This window comes from Oryctolagus cuniculus, chromosome 11, assembly GCF_964237555.1.
Source record: "Oryctolagus cuniculus chromosome 11, mOryCun1.1, whole genome shotgun sequence".
Classification (NCBI taxonomy): Eukaryota; Metazoa; Chordata; class Mammalia; order Lagomorpha; family Leporidae; genus Oryctolagus; species Oryctolagus cuniculus.
In genome coordinates this window covers 110432750-110447457 of record NC_091442.1, presented here as the reverse complement: position 1 = coordinate 110447457, position 14708 = coordinate 110432750, and the positions used below count along the sequence as shown (strand labels likewise).

General features: G+C 58.5%; 1 protein-coding gene across 4 annotated transcripts in view; it reads left to right on the top strand.

Moving 5' to 3' along the window:
* SYN3 (synapsin III) overlaps positions 1–14708 on the top strand; it is a 455954-nt gene that overhangs the window by 423682 nt on the left and 17564 nt on the right. For all 4 annotated transcript variants that reach the window (XM_070051328.1, XM_008257067.3, XM_017341626.3 and 1 more), the window contains 3 exon segments: positions 2520–2662; positions 6347–6421; positions 10922–11024. In XM_070051328.1, the coding sequence (XP_069907429.1) occupies positions 2520–2662; positions 6347–6421; positions 10922–11024 (321 nt within the window).

Sequence of the window (14708 nt, the reverse complement as noted above, 5' to 3'; positions counted from 1 at the left end):
GGGACCTTTGCCAATCCCTTCCTGTGGAACCGTGGGGAGTGAAATCTGAGAAGACCGAGTTCAGGGGATGAGATGTGAGGACACAGAGATCGGGACAGCAGCTGAGCAACAGGGAAGCAACATTTCTGAGAACGGTGGGTCCTTAACCGTGTGGAACAAGGGCTCACTAACTAGCAAGTGACCGAAATCCACAGCAGAATTAGAGTTGGGCTGCTTTAACAAACACCAAAATGACGGTGGCATAAAAATGATTAAGGAATATTTCTCCATCCTGTAAGAGGCTGAGCATACACAATCAAGAGCTCAGAGGGGTGTCACGGTGTTGGGGACCCAGGCCATGTTCCTACCCAACCATTCTCACCAGGTGCCTCCCATCCCATGGCCCATGATGGCTGCTCCTGCTCAAACCATCTTGTCCACATCCCAGCCAGAGCAAAGAAGGAAAAGGGAAAAAGAAAGATGCCTTTCATCTTCAGGACTCCACTTAGCAATTGTTCATGTCATATCTATGTTCATATTCATATATCCATGTTCATGTCATATCCAGGTTGGCGTCATATCATGTTCATATCATATCCGGGTTCATGTTCATGTCGTATGTTCATGTCCCAGCCATGTTTGTGTCATATGTTCATCTCATATCCAGGTTCAGGTCATATCATATCCAGGTTCATATTTGCATCTACCCAGCCTTCCCTGGCCAGCACTTGGAAAGGCAGCCATGCCTACCTGCAAGGCGCCCAGGTGCCCAGCTAAAACCGAGGGCCCCATTACTAGGGAAGGTGTGGACAGCCAGCAGCCAGTGCCGTAAAGACCTGGCACCAAGGGAGGAGGCCGAGCAGGTACAATGCAGCTGGGAACCAGAAGTAGGATGTCTGCGAGCTCGGGGTGGGGGGTGGGGAGGGCAGGGGCGTGGGACAGGGAACTCCTGCCCCGTGGCCTCACCTTCTCTGCAGGGCGAGCCTCGGAGCCATCACAGGGCCGGGAGAGAGAGGCCCTGTGCCCAGCCTGTCTCCCCCGTCGCTCCATCTGTGACAGTCACACAGCAGGCTTGCCCCCGCCGAGACCGGGAGATGGTTCAAAGTGAAGCCGTGCCCTTGGAGTCCAGAGCATGGCTCCCAGCTCTGTGCCCAGCTGCTCGATGCCACGGGCCCCAGACAGGAAGCTCAGTTTCACCATCTGTGAAATGACCACAATCAGGCCCAGCCCACTTGCCTCTTCATTCCTCTGGATGCCATGGGTGGGGGGCGGGGAGGGCACCTTGCAGGCTGCAAAGCTGGTGCCCATGTGAGTGCACCTTCTTGTGGGACAGATGGACGTGGGCAGGAATGGGCTAGGAGGGAGGGTGTGAGGAGGAGAGGATGAAGAGGGTGGAACCTTGAGGACGAACCTCCCTATCCCCCCCTCCCCCGCCAAGGGGGGAGTCTGGGCTCTGCCAGCGTCTGCTCCGGCCTCAGCGTTCCCCTGCTGCCGGGGCGAGGGTGCAGGGGAAGGGGACCCCCCCCTCTGACCAGGCAGGGCCCCCACGGCCAGCGGGGAGGGACCGCCAGCCAGCTGTCCGCAGCCGCCGGGAGGCCGCCTTGTTCCGTCCTGAGATCAGTATCGCAGAGCTTGGCCTCGTCCCCTGCACTTGGCCTTGGAAGCTCTCCTGGGCCCTCTCCCTGACCCCAGGACAACACCCCATGTTCCTGGCCTCAGCCCAGTAAACAGTGTGAGTTTCTCCCCCCAGGCCTTTGGCCTAGCAAGCTCGCCTGTCCATGCACACACACACACACACACACACTCATACACTATACACACACACAAGCACCACAAACTGCACCCCCACATGCAACACACAACACACAGCAAACACACCACATAGGCACATCCCACACCCTACACACCACACCCCCTACACACACACATGGACACGCACCATGCACCAACCACATGCCAACATATCACACACACGATGTCCCACAAACTACACACACCCTGCTGTCTCTGTGTCCCATATCCTCTATACAACTGCTCGCATGATTTTTCTAAAACGTGAAAGGAAGCCACTTTCTTGTTGAAACTCTTTCTGTGGCTTCCTAAAGTCTTCAGGCTAAAACTCCAGCTCTTTCCAGAAGCAATGGGGCCCTCCATGATCCTGCTTCTCACCACCCCCTCCTAGCTGCTCCCATCTCACACCTTAGCCAGGTGGACCCACGGGCCCTCTCCCTGACACCTGCGGGTCCTCGAGCCCCGACCTGAGCATGGCCCTCCTGCGCCCCAGAGGACGGCCCGCAAGATGTGTCCATCCCCCCAACCCCGGCCAGAGCGCCCCCTTCTCCAAAGACTCCCAGCCTCCCTAAGAGGGCTGGGCCCCTCCTCCGTCTGCACCTGGGCAGGTACGCATCAGGTCATTGGCCTCCTGTGACCTTCTCACAGGCATTGTCCCTAGTGATGGGGCCCGCACACCCGGCAGCAGGGAGGGGCCTGGCGAGTGCCGGGGGGCTGGCTCTCACCCCTCTCCTCATCTTCCCACACAGATCAAAGTGGAAAACCAGCACGACTACCAGGACATCACGAGCGTGGTGGCCATGGCCAAGACCTACGCCACCACCGAGGCCTTCATCGACTCCAAGTACGACATCCGCATCCAGAAAATCGGGGCCAACTACAAGGCCTACATGTGAGTCCCTGCGTGTGGGGAGGGCAGGACCGGTGGGAGGGGCGGAGATGACAGGCGCCTGTGTCCATCCGAGGGCGGAGCCTCCCCTAGCTCCTCGTGGTCCTCCGCGGTTCTCTGCTCTTACCCTTCTTCAGCCAGTGCAGCTGAGGGCTGACCTGTCTCAGCCTGGCCCAGGGAAGACAGACAAAGGCAGGGTCCCCCGGAGAAAGAAAGAAAGGTGGGCGCCCTGCCTGGGGGAACTGGGAGGACACACAGGATGCCACGTCTTCAGAGTCCAGGCTGAAGGAGAAGCTGGGTGCGAATGAGGAAGGGCGTTGAAGGCTGTGTGAATGGATTGGGGTTCTCTTCTGAGCCGAAGAGTGCCGTGATCAGAGGAGCTGTCCCAGGGGACTGCATAGAGCTGGTGGACACTGGGACCAAAAGCCAAGTTTGGGGCTGGCGTTGGTTAAGACACCGGTTGGGACGCCTGCATCCCACAGCGAAAGATCTTGGGTCAAGTCCCAACTCTACCCTGGCTCCTGACTCTAGCTTCCAACTAGTGTGCACGCGGGCAGGCAGCAGGTGACAGGCCAAGGACTTGGGGCCCTGTCACATGTGGGAGACCTGGACTGAGTTCCTGGTTCCCAGCTTCAACCTGGCCCAGCCTGAGCCACTGCAGGGACCAGATGAGAACTCTCTCTCTCTCTCTGCTAATTAATTTCTCTTAAAATACACATATATTTTGGCACAAAAAAATCTTGAAATTCATGCATAGATTTTTTTCATAATGTACCTTTTCCTGAAACTGTTGACGGTCCCTAAGCACCTAGATAAACCTGATTCCAAGGCCTCTCTGCCTCTCACATTGGAACCACGGCCTTGGCATTGAAATGATGAGACCCCAGGCAGCCAACACCACCTGCTTGCCGAGCATTTATGGAGTGCTGACTGTGTGCAAGGCTCTGTGTTTGAGGGCTGTCGTGGTTGGCCCTGGGCAGTTGGAAGTCTCCCTGTCTGTGTGCTTCTGTGTGGCGTAGCTTGTACCCTAGGCTAGGGCGGGCCAGCCCCAGGCCGTAGGCAAATCCAGGTGCCACCTGTTTCTGTGCAGGCAGGTGTGCTGACCACAGCCACACACAGCCATTTCTGTGTGGCCCGTGGTTGGTTTTGTGCCACCTGGATTTCCTAGGACAAGGGTCAGCAAATGGGCCAGAGGGTAATCATAGCCTCTGCATTCTTGGCAACAACTCCTGGACTGTGCTACCCACCTGAGCAGTGGGAGGGGAGGGGCAGGTGACCCAGAAGGAAATATCCCCAGGATGGGGATGCGGCCCGTTCCCCAGGGGAGGGTGCTGCCCTCTCTTGTCAGCCACCCTCTCCCAGGCCAGAGCTGGCGCCCCCTGCAGGCTGACAGGCTCCCTTCCTCCGCCCAGCGCCGCAGCCCTGGGCACGCCCGTGGCCCTTGCTGCCCACCATGATATCATTTCCCTCCTCTCTTCATTGTCCCCGCTTCCACTTGACTCGGACGACACCTTGTCCCAGTTTCTTTTCTGGAAAATGACCTCACTGTCGCAGCCTTTCTGGCCAGCGCCTCCTCCAGCCTGCCAGCTCCAATGTGTCATTTGTCATGGAGTATCCTGGACCCTGGGCTGGCCCCCATCCAAGGAAGGGGCTTGGTGTCAGACCCCAGCGTGGAATGTCCCCCCTGGCCCTGACCATTCAACCTCCTCTCGGGCCCACTTCCTGCTCGTGGCGACAGGGGTGTCATTGTTCTGGGTCCTTTTAGCTGTCCCAGCAAGGAAATCAAGTGTGCTCCTCACCCCTGTAGACACACACATCCTGGTTATTTCTCTGTGTGTGCAGCCGCAACAGCATGAAGCTAAATAGCATCACGCGGACCCCTCCAATTTGCACATCCGATACTTTGTAGCTCCTTTTACCCTCTCCCAGTGCTATCTGCAACCTCCCACTGTAGCAGATGCGGCCTCCGCTCCCAGGATGCACCAGCCGTTGACGTATTGGTTCAATCCCAGCCTTCGTGGGCAGCTTCAAAGCCTTTAGCCCTTGGCCCTGCAGGAAGCAACTTGACCAGCTACAGTCCAGTGCTTGTTTGCGGCCATCTATCTCCACTTGGATCCAAAGTTGCTTAGGTCAGCCCCTTGCCTCCCACCCCTTCAAGTGGGGTCAAGCACCTTCAAGTGAATGTTTGTGTCCACTAACTCCCCAAAATTCCTAGGTTGCAGTTCAGATCCCCAAAGGGACGGGATTAGGAGGCGGAGCCACTGGCGGCCTCTCATGGAAGCATCGCAGCTATGAACCAGAACGCAGGAGGCAGGTCCTCGCCCCACGGGGAAGCTGCCGGCACCTTGACCTTGGATTTACCATGCCCGGAACTGTGAGATATAGACGGCTGTTGTCTACGGCACCACCTCACAGCCTCTCGGAAAGACTAAAACAGTGTGTGACATAGGCGGACACTTCTGTCCCAGTCTACGTTCCAGCCTGTGTGTCCAGGGGCTGCCTCACGTCCAGGCCCAGGACACTAGGGATGCTCGGGACGAAGTCAGACACGTCCTCTTACCCCAGCTCCCGCGCCATCAGGGCAGGCAGGGAGAGGAGCGGTGCTGAGCACCGGTGTAGGGCGTGGGCCAGGGTGGTCGGCTCTGGCTGGGGCAGGCGAGCTGGACAGGAAGCCCCGTTTCAGGTGAAAGCTTCAGGCTGACTAGGACCTAGGGAGCCAAAGAGAGAGACGAAGCCCTGCGCGGGGTAAAGGAAAGGGCACAGGCTGGGGGGTGGGGGCTGTGACCGAGGGGGAGAGCCCAGAGCAGCGGCGCACAGGTGCTGAGGTCTCTTGTTGCTGGAGCAGAAGAGGCAAAGGAGCAGAGGAGGGGGAGAGGGCAGGCGGACTCCCAGCTGGTCTACCTGCTCTTCGCTGCCACATAGTGGCCCCCAGGCTGGCGCTGTGGCACTGTGGATTAAGCTGCTGCTTCAGATGCTGGCTGCCCATGCTGGGGCACCAGTTTGAGTCCCAGCTGCTCCACTTCTGATCCAGCTTCCTGCTAATGGCCTGGGAGAGCAGCAGCAGATGGCCCAAGTACCTGGGCCCCTGCACCCATGTGGGAGACCTGGGTGGAGTTCCAATCTCCTGGCTTCAGCCTGACCCAACCCTGTACATTGTGCCTTTTAGGGACTATATCAAGGATGGAAGATTCTCTCTCTGTCTCTCTCTCTCCTTCTCTCCTTTTCTCTCTCTCTCTCTCACTCCCCCAGCCTGTCACCCCTATTTCAAATAAATAAATAAATCTTTAAAAAAAGAGTAATTCCTTCTCTCTAAACATCATTTTTCCTACATTTTGGGGTCCTCAAAAAATTGCAGAATCGGTAGGGGCTACACTGCCCCAGTTTGCCTCAAAAGCAGGAGGACAAGGTTTGGTGGATTTCATCTGACGGTGTAGGCACTTTTTAAATTTAATTTTTACATTTCAAAGGTGGCTTAGGAATCAAGATGTGAGATCCAACAAAAAAAGTAAGGTAACCATTAGAAAGGGAAATAAAAATAGGAAAATCAAGCTGTGTTCCTAATACATGCCATATCTAGTAAGAGACAGATATTTGCAACAGAGCCTCCTAGCAGCCTAAGCAAAGAAGGAAAGCAGATCAGTGGCCAGTGTGCCTACTGCCCTCAGTGTGTTCTCTGTTCTGCTACAGGAGAACCTCCATCTCCGGGAACTGGAAGGCCAACACAGGCTCTGCCATGCTGGAGCAGGTGGCCATGACCGAGAGGTAAGAGACAAGGGAGGTGCAGGAAGAGGCCGGGCTACAACGAGGAGCCCAGGGAAGAAGGCTGCCTCGCCCAGTGCCCACTGCCTCTCCACCCACAGAGCCCTGTCCTGGGCATGACCTCCTTTCCTGCCCACACAACCCACACTTTCCAGATGGGAGAAGGGAGTTCGGAGAGGGTCACAGGTCAGGGTCACAGCACAGCTCGAGAGCAGAGCTGAGACTGGAGCCCTGGCACTGTGAATCCGAGTCCTTGAGGGTTCCTGGCCCCACACCCACTGCTCTGGGGAGGGGGCAGGTGCCCTCGCCAGTGCCCCCTGTGCTCCGACAGGCAGGAGGCATCCACTCTCGGCCTCGTGCCCTCGCACTGTGAGTGGGGACAGCTCGATTTCCCGTGACTCACGCGTGACTCACAGGTGCACCAGGACTCAAGGCCCCTCAGGTCTTTTCCCCAGGAGTGCGGAACGTCCAGCCCCTGGGCCACAGGAGACCGGCAGAATCATCTGGTCTGCTCCTGCCGAAGCAGCCACAGGCAGGACTCTCAAAATGCAACAACTCTATAGCAGGCTAGCTTTTATGTTGATAATTTTATATAGCTGTGGATGATGTTATAAATACGCGAATGGCCCTAGGCAGAGAAAAAGGTTCCCACCCCTGCACACTGCCGTGTGCCATCAGCCCGGCCTCGCTCACGCATTCTTTCCTGCATGCCCTTTGGGGTCAGAAATCTGTTTAGTAAGCACTTACTGAGCACCAACTGCATGCTATGTTGTGCTGAGCACTAAGAAGGCCAAGGTGGAAGGGTCCGATGCCACCTGCTAAGAATTCTGAGCAGTCACGCGTCAAGTTGGTTTAAGCATGAAGAGGGGGTTACTGGCTCATGTCGCTGAACACTCCCGCGGCCCAGCGTCAGGTAAGGCTTGGGGACGCCCCCTCACCTGCCTCGGCCCGGCTTCCTCCTGCGCAGGCCTCACTGCTGCAGGCCCACAGCCTCACAGCCACCGCGCCAGGAGAAAGAAAACTCTTCCCGGGCATCTCAAACCAAAGCCTGGAACTAAGCCTTGTTCACTGATTGGCCTGGCTTGGGTCACATCACCGTCTCTGGACCAATCAGTAAGGCCCAGAAGGCCGCAATGCTGTGATTGGCTGGGCCTACAGCAGGTCTCTGCCCCTGTCTAAGAATAATGAGAATGAGACTCTGGGAGAGAGAAAGAGCCAGGGGTGTGAAGAAGGCTTTACTAGGCGGGAAAATCAATGCCGCCAGGCTGAAAGAGCAGCCACCACCCCCCAGCTCCCGGATAAGCAAGGAGATAATGACAGTGACAGTGAGCACCTGATGCCCGTGGAGGACTGGGGGGGGGGGGGGTGGCACAGAGGAGGAACACCCAGTGCAGATGTGGGAGGGGGTGAGGTCAGAGAGGAGGTGGGAGGAGAGGCACCATCCACTGTTTGATGGGCACCAGCTGGGAGCCAGGTCCCGGAGAAACCGTGGCGGGGAAGAGGGAGAGAGGCCCCGCAAGGACCGAGTAGGGAGGACTAGGCGGCACCTCATCCAGGACCAGCTGCAGCAGCGAGAAGCACCCTGCTCCCCGCAATCTGGGAGCCCCACCCCTACCCCGTGCTGACCGCTCCCACACAGCCGGAGCTCATCTCCAGGCACAGCTGAATGGTGTGATCTGCTGCGGCAGCCGAGTCCCTCCCCGGCGGGCGTGCACCAGACACGCAGCGTCCTCTTCTCCATGGCCTCTCTAGAAGGCGGGCCCAGCCTCCCCCAGGGCCTCCCAAGCTGCTCAGGGACGCCCCCTGCAGGCCACCATCTCTTTGGGGCTCTGCTTAGCCAGCAGGCACCAAGGACGTGAGGCTCTGCTCTGGCCTGGAGTTCACTTTCCCTTTTGCAGCCACAGGCAGTACTCCAGGGTCTCAAGACAGCTCCCCAGCTCATCTCTTAGGGGGAGAATTCTTAGGGACCCACAAACGGGCCGTGGCCCCCTCCCTCACTCCACCTGCTCACCAGGGCGGCTGCCTCCCAGGTTTGGTCAGCGCTGGTCCTGCCCCCTTGGAGAGGAGTAGGAACACCATGCCTCTCACACCCTGCTCTGCCCTTGACCCTGGGGGGTGCCTGCCCCAGGAGTGCAGCCAGCCGGGCTCTGTTGAAAAGAACTCTGGGCCGGCGCCGCGGCTCACTAGGCTAATCCTCCGCCTTGCGGCGCTGGCACACCGGGTTCTAGTCCCGGTCGGGGCACTGGATTCTGTCCCGGTTGCCCCTCTTCCAGGCCAGCTCTCTGCTGTGGCCCAGGGGTGCAGTGGAGGATGGCCCAAGTGCTTGGGCCCTGCACCCACACGGGAGACCAGGAGAGGCACCTGGCTCCTGCCATCGGATCAGCGCGGTGCGCCAGCCGCAGCTGATTGGAGGGTGAACCAACGGCAAAGGAAGACCTTTCTCTCTGTCTCTCTCTCACTGTCCACTCTGCCTGTCAAAAAAAAAAAAAGAAAAAGAAAAAGAAAGAAAAAGAAAAGGAAAATAAAAAGAAAAAAGAAAAGAACTCTGGGCTGGCACCGCGGCTCACTAGGCTAATCCTCCGCCTGTGGCACCGGCACACCAGGTTCTAGTCCCGGTTGGGGCACCGGATTCTGTCCTGGTTGCTCCTCTTCCAGGCCAGCTCTCTGCTGTGGCCCGGGAGTGCAGTGGAGGATGGCCCAGGTCCTTGGGCCCTGCACCCGCATGGGAGACCAGGAGGAAGCACCTGGCTCCTGGCTTCAGATCAGTGCAGCGCGCCGGCCGTGGCGGCCATTGTGGGATGAATCAATGGAAGGAAGACCTTTCTCTTTCTCTCTCTCTCTCTCACTGTCCACTCTGCTTGTGAAAGAAAGAAAGAAAGAAAGAAAGAAAGAAAGAAAGAAAGAAAGAAAGAAAGAAAGAAAGAAAGAAAGAAAGAAAGAAAACGAACCCTGAAGGGTGAGTGTCTCACCCCAGAGAGCTCACGAACGACTCTTAGAGTTTGGGAGCCCAAGGTCATTCCCAGCCACAGCAGCTCCTCGGCGTCACGTGGGAAGCTTTTAACAGATCAGAGAGGAGTCCAACACAGGGTGGAGCCCCCAGAGCTGGCACGTGTGAGCTGTTCAGCTCTGGTGAAGGATGTGCGACCAGAATCGGACATGGCCTTCCCACTTTGTGGCTAAGGAAACTGAGGCTGCAAGGAGAAGGGGCCCCCACCGGATTCCTGAGGGAATTCACAGCAAGAAGCCAGGCCCTTGCTCCGAGCTGGGGAGTTTGTTTGGAGCCCGGAATCAGACAGGATCTGGGCTTGCGAGCCACGCGGTCACTTATTAGTTCCCCGGAGCCTCAGTTTCCTCATCAGTAGAATGGGTGAAAGCCTTCCTGAGGGAATCCGGGAGGGACTGGCAGGAGAGCGAGTCAGCTACCCAGGAAGACCGCCTGGCTCACGCTGGCTCTGCCTCTGACGTCTAGGATTTCCCCTGCTCCTCTCCATGGTTCCGTGAGAGAACTGGATGCGGAGCTCGGAGAGCCGGGTCTCCCGGCCCTATCCTGGTCTTGCTGTGTGACCTGGGCAAGGCACTGCCCCCTTTCTGGGCCTCAGGACAGGACAGGAGGAGGGAGCCGGCTGGAGGAGCACTTCAGCCACCATCCCCCTGCCCCTTATTCCAGGCTGCATGGCTCAGAGACACAAATAGATGTGAGAGCAGCCGTGCCCTGGGTGACCCCGGGGAGCGGGGATAGAGCACGAACACTGACACAGAGTGCCCTGTGACTCCCACACCCAGCCCACGGGGGAGGCCAAGTGCAAGCCGGGAGATTTCTCCAGACACAAGCAGCTCCTTGTTGCAAGGGCAAAGGCCGGGGTTGGGATCTGTCCCCAGCAAAGCAAACTGGCTTTGCAGCCATCGAGGGGCTGGAAAAGGAACAAAAGCAGCCGGACCAGAGGGCCAGGCCCCCGGGGCCAGGCGGGAGCCGCCGGCCAGGCTCCCCGGCCTGCCCCTGCCCTTGCCCCTGCGCAGGCAGCCTCGGGAGAATGCTCCCTTTGTCCCCAGAGGCTGCGGTCTGGCTGGGGGCTCTGCGGCGGGGAGGGAGGCCGGAGCCATCTCTGGAGCCCTACGAGCAGCTTTCCCAAGGGAACAGGGCTCCAGGGGCGGCCGGGTGGCCTGGATGGCCACGGATGGGGGCAGAGCAACCCCCACCGCTGTGGATCGTGCAGGGTCCCCGCAGGCAGGCCGGGATGGGTGTCTCTGAGCTCCCCGGACTCCTGTTCTTCCTCTCCCACTCTGTCCAGCTGTGGCCTTGCCTCCCTTTCACTGGCTCTGTCTCCCGCCGGGCCTCGGTGACCCTTCCACGGTGTGTGTGTGTGTGCGTGTGTGTGTGTGTGTGTGTGTGTGTGTCCCTCGCTCCCTCCATCATGGCATGGATGCCCTTGCAGCGCTGTCTTGCCGCCTCCCTCTGCCCTGCCCCCTCCGTCGGGCTCACAGTCTGTCCCTCCCCACCCGCAGGTACAGGCTGTGGGTGGACAGCTGCTCAGAGATGTTCGGTGGCCTGGACATCTGTGCCGTCAAGGCGGTCCACAGCAAGGACGGCCGGGATTACATCATCGAGGTGAGCGTGCCCTCTGGCATGGCCACGCCTCCCGGCTGCCACAGCCAGCCCGGGCCTCTCCCCCTCCGCCCTCTCGCACCTGCTCCTCCCACTTGGGTTGTAGCCCTGAAGGGACCCTCCAGAGCTCATTGGTTCATGACCTTGAGCAATTTCCCCCCACTCCCAAGGGTAGGGGGAGAGCCTCAGGCCAAGGGTCAGCAAAACCCTGCCCCCTTCTGGGCCTTGTCCGTCTCCTCAGTGTCCACGTGAGGAAAGTGGGCACACTTCCTGCTCACCGTGCATAGACTCCATCCTGTGTTCAGTTAACAAACGTGGATGGACTTGGGGTAGGCAGGGGCGTGGCTCTGAGGACACAGCTGTGGCAGGAAGAAGGGTGATTAAACAAGGCATGGCAGGTGTGGAAGGATCCCAGGGGAACAGAGCAGGGCAGGGGATCTGGCCGAGAGAGTGCAGCAGGACTAGCACAGGGACCAGAATCTCCCACCTGTAGCCCACGCCTCCCCCAAATCCATAGTCTCATGGCTCCACCCTGCCCCTCACACCCACATGCTGACACCCCCAGTCCCTTCCAGCTCACTCACTTTCCCAACCACAGCCGAGGGGCAGGGCTGACACAAGGCCCAGCTGGCCAGGGGGAGCCCTGTGGCTGTGCCTCCCGGGGTGTGGGCGGCTAATGGGAAGCACATGGCTGGGTGACCGCAGGAGCTGGCCAGCCCTCCCGCCCCTCGTGTCTGCCCTGCTCCCCCGGGGAGGGGGGGGGACCACGGAGCAGCAGGACCAGGTGACTCAGCGGGTGGGAGTCCAGCCAAGCCCAAGCTGCCTTGGGGTGAGGGAGGGACGCCGGGGCAGATACAGCCCCTCCGCCCACTCCAGAAAGGCTGCGAAACACCCCCCCCCCCCCCGGGTGACCTGCATCTCACTAGCTCCTGCCGGTGGTCCTGCTCTCCTTCCAGGGCCAGGAATCGCTTCTCTGGCTGCCACAGGTCCTCAAACTGCCCCTCCCCCAAAGCCCCTTGGCAGAGGGGCCGTGGGAGGAGCCAGTGCACCGTTGTGGGTGCACACATTTGCTTCCCTAGGGAGACCCTGGGAGCTAGGCTGGGGGTGGGATGAGGGCCCTCCTGCCTGGGGTAAGGCAGCTCCTGGGCCTAGCCTGGCCCTGCACCTCCTCGGGGGCCACCAGGCATGGATGTGGCTCTGGCACACACTGGCACTCAGTTCTTCATGACGGAGCCGCCGGTGCCAGACCCGAAGCTGGTGAGCAGGACTGGGCAGTGATCAGAGCGGGGGCCCTGTGTGCCAGAGCTGCCATTTCAGAGCGGGGACACTGTCCCCCAGGAGAGCCCAACTTCCTCGCATTCGACTTCTCTCTGCTTCTCTGATTCTCCTCTGCCCTCCCTCTCATGGAGGAAGAAAGAAGTGTGCACACAGGGCCCCAGGCTCCCTGCTGCACTCACAGGGTCAGGCACAAAAGGCCTCTCACATGTAAGAAAATGAAGTAGGGGCGGGCGCTGTCGCATAGCAGGTTAAACTGCTGCCTCTGGCGCCGGCATCCCATATGGGCGCCGGTTCGAGACCCTACTGCTCCACTTCCAATCCCGTTCCCTGCTATGGCCTGGGAAAGCAGTAGAAGATGGTCCAAGTCCTTGGGCCCCTGCACCCACATGGGAGACCTGGAGGAAGCTCCTGGCTTCGGCCTGGCCCCAGCTCCAGCCATTGTAGCCATGTGGGGAGTGAACCAGCAGATGGAAGATTCTCCGTCTGTTTCTTCCTCTGTCTCTGTAATTCGCCTTTCGAATAAAATAAATAAATGTTGAAAAGTAAAATAGAAAGAAGAAGAAAGTAAAAGGAGTGAACTTACACATCAAAAAATAAGAAAACAACTTGTCAGAAATGTTCCAGAAAAAAAAAAGAAGATGAGTTTTCAGTGGCTTCTCTATTTTTTTTTTCCTCTCTCTCCAAAACATTACAGACTTGTTTCCTTTGCTTTGGGGTTTGGGGTGGGGTCAGGGAGCTTGTGACCAGGAATATAAAAGGTATTTTTCCTCAGTAAGAAGAAAAAAAAAAAACAGACTGGAAAGATCCAGAACTCCTGGCTTCTCTGGCCACCTCTGCGGTGAGAACGGAATTTGTGTGAAATGTTTTATGCAGATCCTCAGGGTGAAATACACAGGGGAGGACCCTGAACACCCCCCTCTCCGGCCCGTCCGGGCAGTGACACTGCTCGCTGGAAAAATGCTTCCCTGAGGAGACCCGAGTGTCCACTTCCTTTGGCCATGTCCACCACGGGGATTCCAAAATTCTCTGACCTCAGGTTCCTGCGGCGGCTGTTTCCACCCAGGGAATGTGGGAGACAGGGACCAGAACGGAAAGGCGTGGGCAGGGTCAGGGGGAGAGCCGGCAGGCAGGGGGCGGAACACGGTGCCTGCTGGGCACAGATCCGGTATTGACCCGGGGACCATCCCGGGTTCTGGGCACCGGGATCCCCACGCAGTCCCCAAAGGGCTCAATTTCACGGCCCGGCTGGCATCAGTATTCACATCCTTGAACTTGCTCTTCAGCTTCCTAACCCCTGTGGGGGCTTTTGACCCAGGGACCCCCCAGAACTCCCAATCAGAAGAGGCCTGGCAGCTGCCTGGAGCCGTCACTTTGTAGTTGAGAGAAAAACAGTCCTTCAGAGCACAGGGCTCACCCAGGGTGTCATGCAGGCCCCAGCAGAACCTCAGCTGGGCCCCTGGTCTCCTCCTCCCAGCTCCTACCCCAAGGAGCTGTTCCAGTGTTTGTGAGCATTGGCCTGCGAGACAGAAGGACCGTGGGTGGCCAGCCATGTGTCTGTGAACTTGCCATCTCTTTGACCCCCACCCCACCCCAGTTTCCTCATCATCATAAGGATATGACTCAAGGAGCTATTCCAAGATTTGTGCAAGAGGGATTAGAACCATGCCTGGCATGTAGCAGGTGCTCAATAAAATCCAGCACCTTGTGTTAACCTCCTTGTCATTAGGAGCAGGGCTTCCTCCGTGCAACAGGTATTTGTGGAGGGTGCACCTGTTCACAGGACACAGGGCCCATCCCTGCCCGCAAGGAGCTCGCAGCCTTGTATGGAGACAGTACACAGGAGCTGACGGCGCTCCAGAAATGAGTCCTCCAGCCCAGCAACCCCAGTGAGGCCAGCAGGAGTACAGGTGCAAGGTTGTCAGAGCTTGTGCAGTCAGGGAGGGCTTCCTGGAGGAAGGGCTAGCAAGGTGTTCCCTGATGGATAAGAGTGAGCCAGCTAAGGTGTTGGGGTGGGGGGGAATGACCTGCCTAAGGTGGGGGAGCCTGGTGAGTCCAGAGCTCGGGAAAAGGGAGACAAGACAGCGGGTTGGGTGGGGCTCGATGAGAGAGTGCAGGCAGCTGAATTGCTACAGTAGAGGAAGAGACAGAGAGTGACAAATCCCGCGGTTTTGCAGAGCTGCCAAGGCCTGATGCCTTGAGACCCACCTGGACCGCCGGCCTCCGTGACTTGGGCAGGTCCCTTCTCCTTTCCGGGCCTTTCTCCCTCTGCAAAAAGAGCAGAATGAACGAATAGGATCGCTCAGGCCCCTCCCCACCTAAGCACTTCGCTCAGGTGGGGATCGGCCCAGCGCCCTGTGTGTGCAGTAAGTTTCGCCCCAGGCCTGTGTTCTGTCAGGGCCTGGAGAGCAG